Source organism: Symphalangus syndactylus, chromosome 2 (assembly GCF_028878055.3).
Source record: "Symphalangus syndactylus isolate Jambi chromosome 2, NHGRI_mSymSyn1-v2.1_pri, whole genome shotgun sequence".
Classification (NCBI taxonomy): domain Eukaryota; kingdom Metazoa; phylum Chordata; class Mammalia; order Primates; family Hylobatidae; genus Symphalangus; species Symphalangus syndactylus.
The window spans coordinates 42,067,778-42,083,344 of record NC_072424.2 but is presented as its reverse complement, the minus strand read 5'-3'; the positions used below and the strand labels follow the sequence as shown (position 1 = coordinate 42,083,344).

At 37.2% G+C, this 15,567-nt stretch overlaps 1 protein-coding gene and 1 pseudogene across 1 annotated transcript in view; one reads left to right on the top strand and one right to left on the bottom strand.

The window, feature by feature from the left end:
• Positions 1–15,567, bottom strand: part of TM9SF3 (transmembrane 9 superfamily member 3) — a 69,187-nt gene that overhangs the window by 30,553 nt on the left and 23,067 nt on the right. Inside the window, exons 3-7 of the mRNA XM_055253971.2 lie at positions 15,413–15,535; positions 12,061–12,221; positions 9,738–9,815; positions 2,913–3,044; positions 1,226–1,392 (exon numbers count right to left, since the gene is read on the bottom strand). Coding sequence (XP_055109946.1) covers positions 1,226–1,392; positions 2,913–3,044; positions 9,738–9,815; positions 12,061–12,221; positions 15,413–15,535 — 661 coding nt within the window. The remainder of the gene's footprint in view (positions 1–1,225; positions 1,393–2,912; positions 3,045–9,737; positions 9,816–12,060; positions 12,222–15,412; positions 15,536–15,567) is intronic.
• LOC129468454 (nucleophosmin-like) lies at positions 10,176–11,265 on the top strand (annotated as a pseudogene).

Here is a 15,567-nt window from a genome sequence, read left to right as displayed (position 1 = left end):
TGTTTTCTTATATTTAGGGTCCAGCTTATCTGGAATACATTACGCCCGAAAATATGAACTACTCACCAGAACTCTGAAGTTTAGATTTGGGTTATTTTAAAGTTCATGTGGTAAATGAATTAGAAAGGTTATATTAAAGAAATACAACCAACACTACAGAGAAATAGCTTTGTTGGTTAATACATATTCACTTCAGTTCAACAAGCATTGACTGAATACCTTCCACATGCAAAGCTCCTTATGTAGGTACTTTGAGAATTCAAAGGTAGTTATGACCTGATCGTTACTCTCAAGGAACTTACTATCTAGCAGAGGAAACAAATATTTAGTATACAGTTAAATATTTAATATGCAACTAAAGAGCCATTCTGTCAGCAAGGATTTATTGCTTGCCCATCAAATGCCAGGCATATAGAGGAAAGAGTGCATTATGAACTAAAACAGAGGCATGAAATATAACTAGAGAAAAGTGTCATTCTGAAGGAGGACTTCATAAGGCCGCACCTGAAATGCCTGAATTATAATCACTACCATCCAGGCACCAGAGTGTGTTTGCTTCATAGAGGTTGTGGCTTTCTGAGCACTGAATAAGGACCTGAGATCTCCTGTGAATGTATAACTTTTTCACATAATTCAAAGACCTCAAATTAAGAATTTCTTACAAATGGTTTTGTTTGCAAAGAAAGAATTACCAAAACTCATGTCAAGATAGGATGCATACTGACCTAGGAGTTTTTTTTCAAAGAAGTCATCAATTATTTTTCTAACCTTATGTGACTTTTTCATCACTTTTTTTACTATTATTTACAGTGCTTTCTTCTACTCTGATGTTTTCCAGTTCTGAAGGTAAATATGAAGTAACTTAGTAACTGAAATTCTTGAACTTCTGATGAAGCTCTAATTGGATCTTCAACTTTAGAAAAAAAAAGCCTATTTACTTTGTCAAACAGCTCTGGATTGAAAGTAACCTCTGTTCATATCTTTAATGGAACATATAACCTTTATAACTAACCACAATGTTCAGTAATGCTACTAAGTTTTGGCATGTAACAGAAAAATACAGATTACTGTTCATTATTTGTCTGTCTGCATTTATGATATTTATCATAAATTGTAAGATAAAGGAAATAAGTAACGATTTAATTATGATTGACTTAAAAGATTCCAGTGATTAAAACTATTCAAGAACAATAAAGACATAATACAGTTAAGTGCAGGCACTTACTCAGTATATAAATCTTCTATCATTGCAACAATAATAACGATGAGAGACACAGCAAATATCTGACATCCAGAACCAATCAGAGAGGAAAATATCAGTGGGTGACTTGATGGTCTAAATACATCTCCATGCACCTGTTTCCATCCATATTCATCTCCTAGGTCTCTATCCTATATACAAATATATATATAGAGAGAAAAGCAAATCATTCAGAATCAAACTAAAACATAGTAAGTATGTAAAAATTACAGATGTAAGTTTCCTCCCTCCAAATTTAAAGCTACTTAAAGAAATACAAAATATTGAGAAAATATATTCCAAACTTAGAATGATCACTGCCTTAATAACAATGTTAAAATGCTGAGGTTCAGGAAGTTGACTTCTGGTTGTGCTCAGAGAATCTCAAATAACGGAAAAAGAAAAGATTTAGTAACAAAAAGAAATGGTCAAATTGGGAGAACAGTGCACTGACTCTCTTAATGTCACTTTCAAACACTATTCTTGCTATTCACATCATAGCTGTAGCTCATATACAATCGGGCTAGGTGGAGAAATGAAAGAGAAGAGTATCAAAACCAGTACTAGATCCCCTAAGAATGCAGAAATGTCCTTTAGCGCCTAGAATCTAAGAAAACATATGGGGGAAATATTCGATATGAATGTTTTTATTTAACAGTCTATATACATTTTTTTAAAAAGAATTCAATTTTTACTTGGCAACCTTAGTAAGCAAGTGCTCCTTAAACAGTTTCTAACACAGCTTGCTTCTAAAACAATATTTCCTAAGGAATAGCAGTCCCTCAAGGTAATCTGTTTTGGTGGGGAAAATCCTAATCAGATACAGTTAAGAGGCACCAAATGCTTTATCCACCCTCTGATACTACACAATATACCCTAGTATATTAAAATTTAAAATTTTAAACTATTTCCCAAGCCAGGCACAGTGGCTCACACCTATAATAACAGCACTTTGGGAGGCCAAGGCAGGAGGATCGCTTGAGGTCAGGAGCTCAAGACCAGCCTGGGCAGCATAGTGAAATTATCTCTACAATAAATAAAAAAATAGCCAGGGGTGGGGGCTTGTTCCTGTAGTCCTAGCTACTCAGGAGGCTGAGGTGGCACGATCACTTGAGCTCTTGAGTTTGAAGTTACAGTGAGCTATGATCGCACCACTACACTCCAGCCTGTCTCTCAAAACAAATTTCCTAAATTTATTTAATGATACAGTATACCTATACCGAATATCCATTAGCTAGCACTCTATATAACACACTTTTTGTTCTCTAACTTAGTAAAAGAACTTAGAAAACAAATCTTTCCTCTGAACCCACTAAACTGAACATAAATTAATCCTTCTACCCATTCCCTGAATTTTAAGCAATATTTAACAGTATTAGACACATTCTTACTTGGCGGCAAAACTTGGCCTGAACTACCAAGAGGTTACACTATTTATTTATCCCACTTCGGGTGAATGTTCTTATGTTTTGCTGAAAAAAAAATTAATATTATTTGATCACAGGGCATGGTTACAGACCACATGGGACATTTTACATCTTTCTTAACTCTAAAAATCCTGAATTGTGGAAACTCAAAGACTTCCGATAAGAAATTATGACCTACCTCCCAACATTTAAAACTTAACACTCAATAAAATGTTTCTACAAATATAATGTAAATGTTTACTCACCATATCATCCATTTCTTCCTCTTTACTGTACCGAGCATAATCTTTTCTTAATGTTCTCATTAAAATCATTGAAACTAAGCCCACCAAGAAGATCACCATCATGAAGGAGTTGAAAATTGAAAACCAATGAATCTAAAATAACAGAAAATAAAATGTTACCAACCTGCAATATCAGCCACAAAATTCATAGGTTCCATGAGGACAACTGGATGTTAATGCAAAGAAAAAAAAAGTCTCTAATTAAATCTTTTAGACAAAAATCCAAATTTCAGACACTCTGAGTATGAGTATTCATTATGCCAAGGGGATTGGCTTTCTTTACAATAAGCTCCCATATGTTGAAAACATGCTACCATTTATATGAATTTTCAAAATCAAATTTATTGTTAAAAAAAAAAAAGTACAATTTGGCCATATAGCCTATGCTATTCAGCATTACATGGAAAAAACATGGACTCTGGAGTCAAACATAGCCAATTTCTGGCTATGTGACCGTGGTTTTCTCATCTGGAAAATGGAGGAGATAATACTTCTCCTGTAACTGATTTGTAGGGCTTAATAATGTATATATAAAGTACGGCACCTTAGATACTCAGTAAATGTTAGTTCCCTTCCCTCTAATTGAACAATCTGAAAACCTCCTTAAAATACTAAGACTAAACTATTATAGCTGGCTGCCATGGACTTAGGTCACCATCCTGAATGATTTGCTTCACTTGCTCCAGATTAGTTCATCCTCACCCTGTCACCATCATTATTCAGCCCTTTCCAAATCCATGTTCCATAGAATATTGAGGCATTCTTTAGTTCCTCAATGTTCTTGAAGCTCTTGGCTTTGAGTTTATCCACAGTTACAATATTACATCTAGATTCTGGTTCATAATCACAAGGTACTACTCAAAATGTAGCACATCTGATTTGAACTAGGTCTGTGGCACTGCCCAGTTATTTCTTTATTTACATTTTAATTCCCAAAAGATCTTTAGGGATAGTCCCCAAATTTCTCTCCTCTCTTCAAGGCCCCAATGCCATCCTTTCTGCCGCCTTTCCTTGAAGCAAATCCTGTCTTCTATGACACAACCTTTCCACATCCACTTTTTGAGGTGTTTTTTCTCCTCTCATTTTGCATCCCAACCCCTCCACCTTTCACTAGCCATCAGCAATCTCCAAAGGTCCTTATCTACAACGATGTCTACTCCCTGGGGTTGTCATAAAGTTTAAACAATAAAGGTAAAGCAAATAGTATAGTGCCTGGCACATCATAAACACTAAATAAAATCTAAAAGTTATTGTTACTGCTATTATTCTCTTTTGAAGTGTTTGCTTCATCTTTTGTCCCTCATTCTTTTCATCTTCTCACCTCCTGATCTTTTCAATGTCAATACTTTTCAAAAAGGAGACATGTTCCAGTTCTTCCCTCACTTCCTCCAAAACACAATACAATCTCACTTTTGCGCCACAAAATTTCTCTCAAAGGCCTGCAATGAACTTCTAAACTGATTCAGCAGCCAATTATCTGCCTCACTCTCCTTGATCTCTCTGCCACATCTGACCTTTCCTGACACTACAGCATCCTACTTCACTGACCGCTGCTTCTCCTCTTTCATCTTCCATGCTGGCTCCTCCCATCCTTTGTGAACTTCTCCAAAAGATCCAGTCTTAGTACTCTGCTGTGACTTCTTTAGGCTCTCAGAACTTTTAACCAGCATTCCAATGATGATGATAACACCCTCGCCCCCACCTCCCAACCCACCCCAAATCGCTAGTCTTCTTTCTCACTCACGTTTCAGGCTTTTGCTAACTACAATAATTTCCACTTGAATGTCTTTCTGGAATTGCAGACTCAGACTGCCCTAAAGTACACTCATAATCTTCCACCTCATATATAACACTTGTTTCTGATTCTCTAACTTCTGCTAATGGTACTAACATTTGGCTTTGAAATTTTACAATTATCTCTGGCTCTTCCTTCTCCTTAATTCTTCATAGGTAATATTAAGCATGTATTTTTCTTCAAAATGACTTCTATCTATCCATTCTGCTTCATTCCCATACCATCACCTCATACCTTGATAGCACTAATGGCCTCCTAGTTGGCCTTTTTTTTGGTCTCTCCCTTTCCTTTCAATTTATCCTGTAAAAAGCCATCAAGGAAATCTTTCCAAAGCATGTTCATATATCACTCCTCCACTCTAAAATTTAGAGTTGTACACCCTATTTCTCTCATATCAAATCTAAACTATTTTCTCCAATATTCTATACTCCCTGTAATATGGCCATCTCACCTTATCTAGTCAACTTTTCTTTCCATTATATTCTATGTTCCAATAAGGCTTATCCCTCTTCAAGAACCCACAAGCACAGCATACTCACTTCCACCTCTGTATTTTTCTTATAATTTCTTCTCACATAGGATCTATTTCTACTCCCCTTAGCAAATTCTACCCAGTCTTTATATTCCAACACAAGTACCTTCCCCTCCATGAAACCTCTTATCTACATATTCTGGTTCTTCATAGATATCCTCCTGCTCTAAAATTCTACAGGTACATACATATGTATTGCTGTGTATGATTAGGACATATATTAACTTGGGCTAACGTGCTGAATATGTGCATGAAGCTGAAGGGTAGTCCTGGCTCTGTTATCCACCCTGAGGTTTCAGCAACGGGATAAACTCTATGGCTCTTCTTGAAAAACAGGAGACAGCCTCTTCAGAAAACTATTCCTTACTTCATTCAACAATTTATTTATTGAGTATCCAGTAAAATTATAAAGGAACCAAGAAATGCATTGCTTTTTGAAATGTTTGCTCAAAAAAGATTATATAAATCTGAGTTTATTGTAAAAGTATCATTTAAGGTTCATAAAAGCAGTCCATGATTTTCCAAAGATTTGATTTTGTTCCCACCCTGAGATGTTAACCCAGAAAAGCTCAAGAGGGAAAGAAAAATGACACATATCATCTTTTAGTCGATTTATCAAATTTTTTAAAATAAAAGAAGTTTTATATAGTTACTAGTAACTATACTAATTAGACACACATAAAATGTTGAAATTTCTAACAAGGCTCTGCTATTTTCTAATCTAAGATATACATTATTATAATGTAATAACCTGAAATTTTATAATATTTCTTTATTCTAAAAATTATGAGATGTTGTATAATTGTGAAATTATTATACCAGGGAAAATACTTCTTAAAAATAAAGAAACCTGGTATCACAAAGGGGTTTACTAACCCTACTAATTGCTGCATGCCAGCACCCTCTAGTGTCACTAATCCTGAAGCTGCACCCTCAATTTGTCATAACTTTTAGAATGCAACTGGAGATAAATAACTATACCAACAATACTGCCTCTTACCTGCTGTGTGCCAAACACTGAACTAGGTGCTTTATATCAATGTGAAATTCCCCAACAGCTCTGCAAGGTACTAGAATCCTGGCTTCACTATTAAGGGAACAGAAGCTGAAGAACTGAATAATTTAACCAAGGTCATAGTAAGCGGCAAAGCATCAGAGTTTGAATTCAGCTTTAGCTCCTTTGCCTGTGCTGTTAGTCACTGTATTAGAAGCAATCCCTATACTTGTACAGTACATCATATCCCCTCCTTCTACTTAAGGAAAACGATGCAATATTTCTCTCCTTTTTCTCTTGCATTGCCAGTTTTGCAATCTCCACTGAACCCCATCAGCATATAAAGTTAATGTTTTTCTTACATTTAAAACAAAAACAAAGGAAAGAAAAATCTCCTAATTCCATTTCCCACACTGGCTACTGCACCATTTCTTTGCTCCCTTTAGCAGCCAAGCTCCTCACAAGTCCATAATTGCTGTCTCCAGTTCCTCTCTTCCCATTCTCTCTTATAGCAGCTCTGTTCAGGTTCTGAATGCCCCACCATTATACCAAAATCGTTGTCAAGTTCACCAATGACTCCAGGTTAATCCAATAGTCACTTTTCAGTGCTCATCTTACTTGACCCATCAGCAAAAATTCAGAGCTAATCTCTCTATCCTCCATGATACACTTTCTTCTCTCAGCATTCAGAACACCATACTTTTTTTTTTCCCCCAAAGCCCTTAACTGAACTCCCCTGTTCTTCCTAAACTCTTACTACTGCACCCAGGGCTTAGTCCTTGGTCCTCTTCTCTCTCTACAACTCCCTTCCTTAGCAATTATTACATCCAGTCTCATAACTACAAATATGATCTATATGCCAATTACTGCAAAATTTGTATCTCTAGCCCAGACCTCTCTCCTGAACTCCAGGACTCATATATCCAATTTGCTGGTCAATATCTCCATTTGGGTATCGTACAGACGCACCAAAACTAACATGTCCCAAACTGTACCCTAATCTTCCCCCTAAATCTCCTCCAAATACAGCCCCAGTGATGTCAGCTCCACTCAGACTGAAAACCCTAGAGTTTGTCTCAACCCTTCTTCACCTTCCTATCAATCATGAAATGCCACCAGCTTTAACTTCAAAATATACTCACAATCTAACATCTTTTCATCACCTACCCTGCTACCACCCTGATCTGAGTTATCTTACCTCTTATCTGGATTGCTACATCAGCCTCTCCACTGGTCTCCCTGCTTCTACCCTTGACTTCCTGAACCCACATAACAATCTGACCCTTTAAAAACAAGTCAGATTTGTTACCCCCCTGCTGAAAACACTACAGTGCTCCCCTGCCCCCTTTGCATTCAAGAGTAAAATCTACAGTCCTTAAAATGACCATGGATGATCTGGCTCCTGCTACCTCTCTGACTTCAACTTCTTGCTAGTCCTCAAACCACAATAAGCATATCCTCACTTTAATAGGCTTTTCAATGGTGTTGCTTCCGCCTGGAATACTCTTTCCCCCAAATATCCACATTCTTTATTTCCTTCAACTCCTTCAAGCTTTTGCTCAACAGTCCATTTCAGAGGCTTACCTTGACTACATAATATAAAACTGCAACTTACCCGACCCCTGGCACTCTTGTTCTGCTGTCTACTTTTTCTTTTTTGACACACTTCTCTTTGAATAAAGTGTGTTTTACTTATTGTGTTTATTTCACGTCTCCTTGACTAGAACGTTTAAGTTCCTAGAGGGTATAGATCTTTGCCTTTATTTTCTAATGTATCCTACTTACCTAATACAGTGCTTGGCAGATAGCAGGTGCTCAATTAATATGTGTTGAAGTAATAAATACAGTATACCATTCTATAGTGAAAATACTAAAAGGCAGTCTTTCCCCTAAGTTGTCAATGTCCAGTGGGGCTAGAAACAAGGCAGACCTAAGAGTTCCAGTAGGGAGTGCCAGTTAAGAGCCTTCATATCCTCAAATGTTATCTAAATCTTGAAATTATCTGTGTCCATACCCTACTGAGGATTGCCTGAGCATTATACTCGAGGAGAACACACAGCAGGTGGGGTTGAGGTGGGGATTGAGGTAGGGGAGAAAATTTTAGCTCCAAGAGTAGTATGCTAAATCCTTCAGTAAAGACAATCCAGGCAGGGCGCAGTGGCTCACGCCTGTAATCTCAGCACTTTGGGAGGCTGAGGCGGTGGATCACTTGAGGTCAGGAGCTCAAGACCGGCCTGCCTGATCAACATGGTGAAACCCCACCCCTACTAAAAAAAATATAAAAATTAGCCGGGCATGATGGTGTGTGCCTGTAATCCCAGCTACTCTGCAGGCTTAGGCAGGAGAATCACTTGAACCGAGGAGGCGGAGGTTGCAGTGAGCCAAGATCGTGCCACTGCACTCCAGCCCAGGGGACAGAGCAAGGCTCTGTCTCAAAAAAAAAAAAAAAAAAAAAAAAGACTAAATCCCAAATAGCTTAATTGTTAAAATCTTTGAACCCTGAGGAAGATCAGAAGTAGTGGTAAGTTCCGGTAGAGTCTAAGAATGGAACGTAACAGTAATATGTAAATCTGAGACAACAAAAACTTATGGGCCATCTCAAAAATAGGTAATTAATAAACTCTAAAATTCTAGTCCAAAAGATTAGATCAAAAGAAAGAAGCAGCAATTCAGGAAGAAATTCAGAAGAACAGATATATATCCCCTTATGCCTTGTCTTTTTATCTCCATCCTTGAGGAGGAAATCACCAAAACAAAGTGTGATTTTTGCTATAGAGAATCAAAACTACCTGTACAAAACCAACACTAATGCCACCGGCTTTATAAACTAAAATTCAGCGAGTATCTGTCGGTGGGGGCTGGGGAAGTGGGGGGCCATTTCTTCCCATTCTTGATGTTTCTTTCTACATGGAAGGATTTCCACAAGCAGAAATTCCTGATCTCAATCCGTTCTCTCATTACCTCCTTCTGATGCATACATTCTGCTCCTTCTCACACCATAAGTTGTATAAGGGCAAGTGCCCATGTAGGGAAGTCTATAATATACTCTCTGAGTGTGTTAAGTCTAATTCTGAGTTTCAATAGTAAGAAGCCCACTTGATCACAGACAGATATAAGCCACATTCTCCAATATTCACCTCATTAGAAGGCCAATGCGCTATCCATTGCGCAACGCAGCCATCTAACATTCACCTTATTAGTGATATTTTGGCTTCCCGTATGTTATATTCTTCTTTGTATATCTCTTAATTGGTTTAAACCACAAGCACAAAGAAGGAAGTTTTTGATTGCTCCTCTAAAACTCCCCATCACCCTTATGATTTCAAGCTCATATTTTAAATCACCATTAGCTAAATCTTTTAATCCACAGTCCTCAACACAGTGCCCTGCAAATGACAGATGCTCAATGTTTGTTGAACGAATTGGTGCACATAATCAATGTCTTAAAATACACTATTTACCTACCCGATGTTGAAAAAAGGACGGATCAAGATATTTGTCAAATCGATCTTCAAATTTCACATCTGACTTTTTCCATTTTACCTAAAAAAAAATTTTTCATTTGAAAATAAAGGCTAGTAAACAAATTAATAATCTGATGACAAAACTCTGGGCAAAATATAGAACTATTTACACACACTTAGAATTAAAATTCACTAGAGAAATGGAGGAAAGGTACTTACAACATGAGAAGTGGAAACAGTTATGATAAAACTAATCAACTTTTCTGTTTATTGACAAAACTTAACAACTTTCCTCAGAGGGGTGATTTCAGTTCTCAAGGACTGTTTACTTTTGTTGACTTACATATTATGACCTGATAAATGTGATATGAATTGAATTAGTATAAGCTCATATCACAAGTGTCTAAATCAATTAAAATAAGAATCTGTACATCTGCCTGGTGTGATTCTGTCCTGCGCGTCTGTTCTCTTGAGCAGAAATCATTTATCTCCGTCTGCCTTCTCTCCCACCTAAGTGCGTGCTGCCACCCCATGGAAGATTTGATGGACATGGACACAAGCCCCCCGAGGCCCCAGAACTATCTTTTCAGTTGTGAACTAAAGGCCAACAAAGATTATCACTTTAAGGTGGATAATGATGAAAATGAGCACCAACTATCTTTAAGAACGGTTAGTTTAGGGGCTGGTGCAAAGGATGAATTGCACATTGTTGAAGCAGAGGCAATGAATTACGAAAGCAGTCCAATTAAGTAACACTGGCACCTTTGAAAATGTCAGCACAGCCAGCGGTTTCCCTTGGGGGCTTTGAAATCACACCACCAGTGCTTTTATGGCTGAAGTGTGGTTCAGGGCCAGTGCATATTAGTGGACAGCACTTAGTAGCTGTGGAGGAAGATGCAGAATCAGAAGATGAAGAGGAGGAGGTGAAACTCTTAAGGATATCTAGAAAGTGATCTGTCTCTGGAGGTGGTAGCAAGATTCCACAGAAAAAAGTAAAACTTGCTGCCGATGAAGATGATGATGATGATGATAATTTTGATGAGGAAACTGAAGAAAAAGCACCAGTGAAGAAATCTATACGAGATAATCCAGCCAAAAATGCACAAAAGTCACATCAGAATGGAAAAGACTCAAAACCATCAACACTAAGATCAAAACGACAAAAATCCTTCAAAAACAGGAAAAAAAAAACTCCTAAAATACCAAAAGGACCTAGTTCTGTAGAAGACATTAAAGCAAAAATGCAAGCAAGTATAGAAAAAGTGCACTGAACAGTCCAGGGCACTACTGGTAAATTAAGCCCAAAGATGGGGAGAAAGGAAAATGAGAGACACATGTAGTCCATACTGAGTATCATCAACAATCCAGACTGAAGTCTTCTATTTTAATCTCAATCTCCTTTTCTGATTTGCCACGGATGCCTCTTCAGGCTGGAAACAATCTCACTCTTGGTACCCTAAAGCACTTTCTTCTGACTGCTGTGATTCAGTAAACCTTGCCCTTTGCTTTCTATTACTTGTGCATTCGCCTCTCCTCTGACCATGTTCTGAATCACCTTTGTATGTCCTTAGCTGCTCAATAAATATTTGAATGAATAATAAAAAAAAGAATCTGTACATCTTTATTTTTAGACTGCATTACTTTTATTACAACTATAAAATTTCTTCATTAAGTTTAGTTATACAAGGATTATTTGCATCAGGTACATATGCACAAGGCTTGAAAAACTTTCAAAATTAGACTACTAGCAATGGACTCATTCCAGTTACGAGGCAATAACTGGCAGAGAGGCTACCTACACTGAATTTCTCTCTCATTTCCACTATTTTTAAGCCTAAGAGAAAAGAGCTTGACAGTTGTTAAAAGGCTCTGACAAGTTCTCACTGTGCAGGAGTATATTATCCCGACTGACAGAGCAATCCATGATAAACTATATCTATCCAGCAACTTTCAATACAGTATCACTTCTATCTGCAACATTAAAAAGGAAAAGGAAACAACATGAAGTACTACAATCTAAAAATGTAACCATAAAAATACATGACTGGGTTAGTCTAATTACCCAGTTACAACAGTAAACTTGGCTGTACTAAATGGTTTAGGTCCTGCAAAGGCATAACTGGTATCTAATACTACAGACCTGAAGCAAATCCTCTCTTTGCTTTTAGGAGGCTTACTTACGTACACTGAGAAAATACAGTTTTAATAATATTCTGTTGCATCCCATTTCAAGCTACATTTTCATTTACTAAAGTTCAAAGCCACATATTGTTGACATTGGGTCACAAACACTACTTCCTACATTAAACTGTTTGAATACTTACTGAATATGACATCTGGATTTTAGTATTTGGAACCAGTTTCACCTTTCCTTCACTAGTTAGATTAACATCAACAATTCGATTGCCATTAAAACCTATTTCAAGTTTTTTGTAGGTCCAAAGATAGTAATCTTCTCCATTTTCATCAGCCTCACCAACAATACCTACAAAACAAAAAACACTTTATACAAGGTAAAACCACTTAATATTTAAAATATCCTACAAGCTAAAAGCTCATTAAGTTTTTTTTGTTTTGTTTTGTTTTTTACCTCCACCCTCTCTCCCTCCCTAGCCACTCTTGGCTCCCCCTTCACCTTCTGCCATGATTGTAAAATTGTAAGTTTCCTTAGAAGGTCTCCCCAGAAGCCGAGCAGATGCCACTATGTTTCCAATATAGCCTGCAGAGCCGTGAGCCAATTAAACCTCTTTTCTTTTTAAATTATGTAGTCTTACATACTTCTTTATAGTGGTGTTAGAATGGACTAATACAACTCCCTAACATCTCAAAATTTCAGGGAAGTGCTTACATCACCATCTGCCAAGGTTACCCAGCTATTAGTGGTCAAACCAAAATTAAAATCAAGGTTTCCAGATCCCTAGTCTAGTACTTTCTCTAATAACCTATGATCTACCCATTCCCAGTAAGATGTACACATGTATATATGGGTACCAAAACTTAACATGTCTCCTTTTTATACCTCAACTACTGGACCTGTCCCTGGGAAGTCAGCAAAATAAAAGGAGTGGTGAAGATAAATGGTAATAAGGATACAGTTTAAAATTATCACTTCAATCATAATTTGGGATATTGGAAAAAAAGATCCACAATGTTAGGGAAATATTATAGGTGGTAGCTGAGGATACATCTCTCATGCCCTCAGACTGCCAGCTATTTGTCCAATGTTCCCCACCCAAGCCTAAACAGTTCCCAATAGCTTTATGCTCTTAGTTACTCCTTAGGGCCTTCCCCTTACGCTTTAGTAAGTATTAGGGAAAAATATAATCATATTTATAAAATATTATTTATTAACCAAAGTGATTCTAATTGGTACAAATTCAAGGAGTATAGTTTTGTTTTGCTTGGGATTGTAGGGGGATAATGAAATCCTTCTTTTATCTTTATTTTTTATTGAAACAAGGTCTCACTCTGTCACCCAGGCTGGAGTGTAGTGACACAATCATAGCCCACTGCAGTCTCAAACTCCTGGGTTCAAACAATCCTCCTACCTCAGCCTCTATAGTAGTTAGGACTACAGGCAAGTGCCACCATGCCTGGGTAAATGTTTTATTTTTTTGTAGAGATGAATCTTGTTATGTTGCCCAGTCTGGTCTCAAACTCCTGGCCTTGGCTTCTCAAAGTGCTGGTATTACAGGCGTGAGCCACCACACCAGCATGAAATCCTTCTAATATTTAATTATTATTTTCTTTTTTTGAGACAGAGTCTCGCTCTGTTGCTCAGGCTGGATAGAGTGCAAGGGTGCAATCTTGGCTCACTGCAACCTCCACCCGCTGGGTTCAAGCAATTCTTGTGCCTCAGCCTCCCAAGTAGCTGGCACTATAGGTGTGCACCGCCATGCACAGCTAAATTTTTTGTATTTTTAGTAGAGACAGGGTTTCGCCATGCTGGCCATGGTGGTCTCGAACTCCTGGCCCCAAGTGATCCGCCCACCTTGGCCTCCCAAAGTGCTGGGATTACAGGCGTGAGCCACCATGCCCAGCCAATAATTAACTTCATTAAAGTTTATTTACCTATCTACTCTGAAAACCAGACTTTGGGGGTAAAGACATAATTATATCAAGTAAGAAGCTACTCTCTAAAAGGCTTTTAAAAGACTCCAAAACCTTTACTCCACAAAAAGTCAGATACAAAGTTGTTTGTTTTTTTTTTTTTTCTGACAAGGATTCTCCATGGTTCAGACATTCAAGGACATCCAAAAGTATTTCCCGAAACAGGGCATATTCTAAAATCCCAGGGCTATAATAAACTTAACACGGGAAAGCACAGTTGCCACTGTTGCTAACGAGCCCCACAGCTATGACTGAAAAAACCTAAAGCATGATGGCTTATCCCTATAATCCCAGAACTTTGGGAGGCTGAAGCAAGAGGATTGCTTGAAGCCAGAAGTTAGAGATTAGTTTAGGCAATAAAGCAAGACACCTTGTCTCTACAAACACACCAAAAAAAAAAAAAAAAAAAGAGCCAGGCATGGTGGTGTGCACCTGTAGTCCCAGCTGCTCAGGAGACCAAGGGAGAAGGATCACTTAAGCCCAGGAGTTTGAGGATACAATGAGCTATGATGGCCTCACTGCACAAACCTGTACGCAAGGGAAAACAAGAGGGAAGAAAACTGTTCTCTCAAATATGAGGGAGGCCCAAACCAATGGGTTTCCCTGAACTACAGGCTCAGAAAAACCTTCAGTGAATATTCAGCACATCTTCCTATCACTGTCAGAGCGGATCAGAGAAATGTCTGTGTTACCATAATAGTAACTGCAGTCATTTATATGATATACTTACTACATATACCTAATTAACATGCAACACAGTAATGATGATGCATATAATTATCTCTTGATATTAACTTTCTAAATTTCATCTTAGTATGATATTAAACGCTGATCTGATATGTTCAGACTTTGATAGTTTACTGCTTATGATGACAGTAATCTGCTAACAATTTTAAGCATTAGAAGAAACATTCATTATACATAACAGCAGATTTCCAGAGACAAAAGAAAGAAACAATTAGAGAAAAATGTGATCAAACATATTGGCCATGACAGCTGGCTGTGCTTTGCATTATAAATAATTTAATCAAGTCCAACATAAATGATTTTGGATTATTCATAAATTGGCATTAACTATTCCATAGCTCTTCTCCATTAATATGGATAAATAAGAGCAAAAACATAAACATTTTTTAGCAAAATAAGCCATTCAAGAAACTATCATACCAAGAAACCATACTACCACAGTACTAACATGAGAAAAAGAGAATGAAACTTCAAAATCCTATTAGTCCCTTTAATTGTATTTAAAAGAACAAATTAAAATATGAAAAAAATGGAAGCAGAAGAATTTTTTAGATTGTTCTAAGCACATTCTCATTCTTGAATCTGAAAAGTTATACTATATAAAAGTTAAATTTTAGGCAAGTTTCATGTAAGGCATGGCAATGTCAAAAATTCTTCAAGCAACAGGTGACCATAAAACTGGTATTAAAATCATTCTGTAAAGAACAGTGAAAACACATTTACATCATGATCCAGTATACAATCACCTTAACAGAGTCATTATATAAATTCTGATTATGCAAATTTTCCCAAATCTTAAATACAACATACAATACTTACCCCATATTGGTAAATCATCTATGTACATCTGGTACCAGTAATGATTTTTTATCGCATATACAAATGCATCTCTCTTTTCTTTATCTAAATCAATTTCACAGTAAGTGGCTGGCATCACATCATCTGCATAAAATAAAAATTGCAAATTAGCCCAC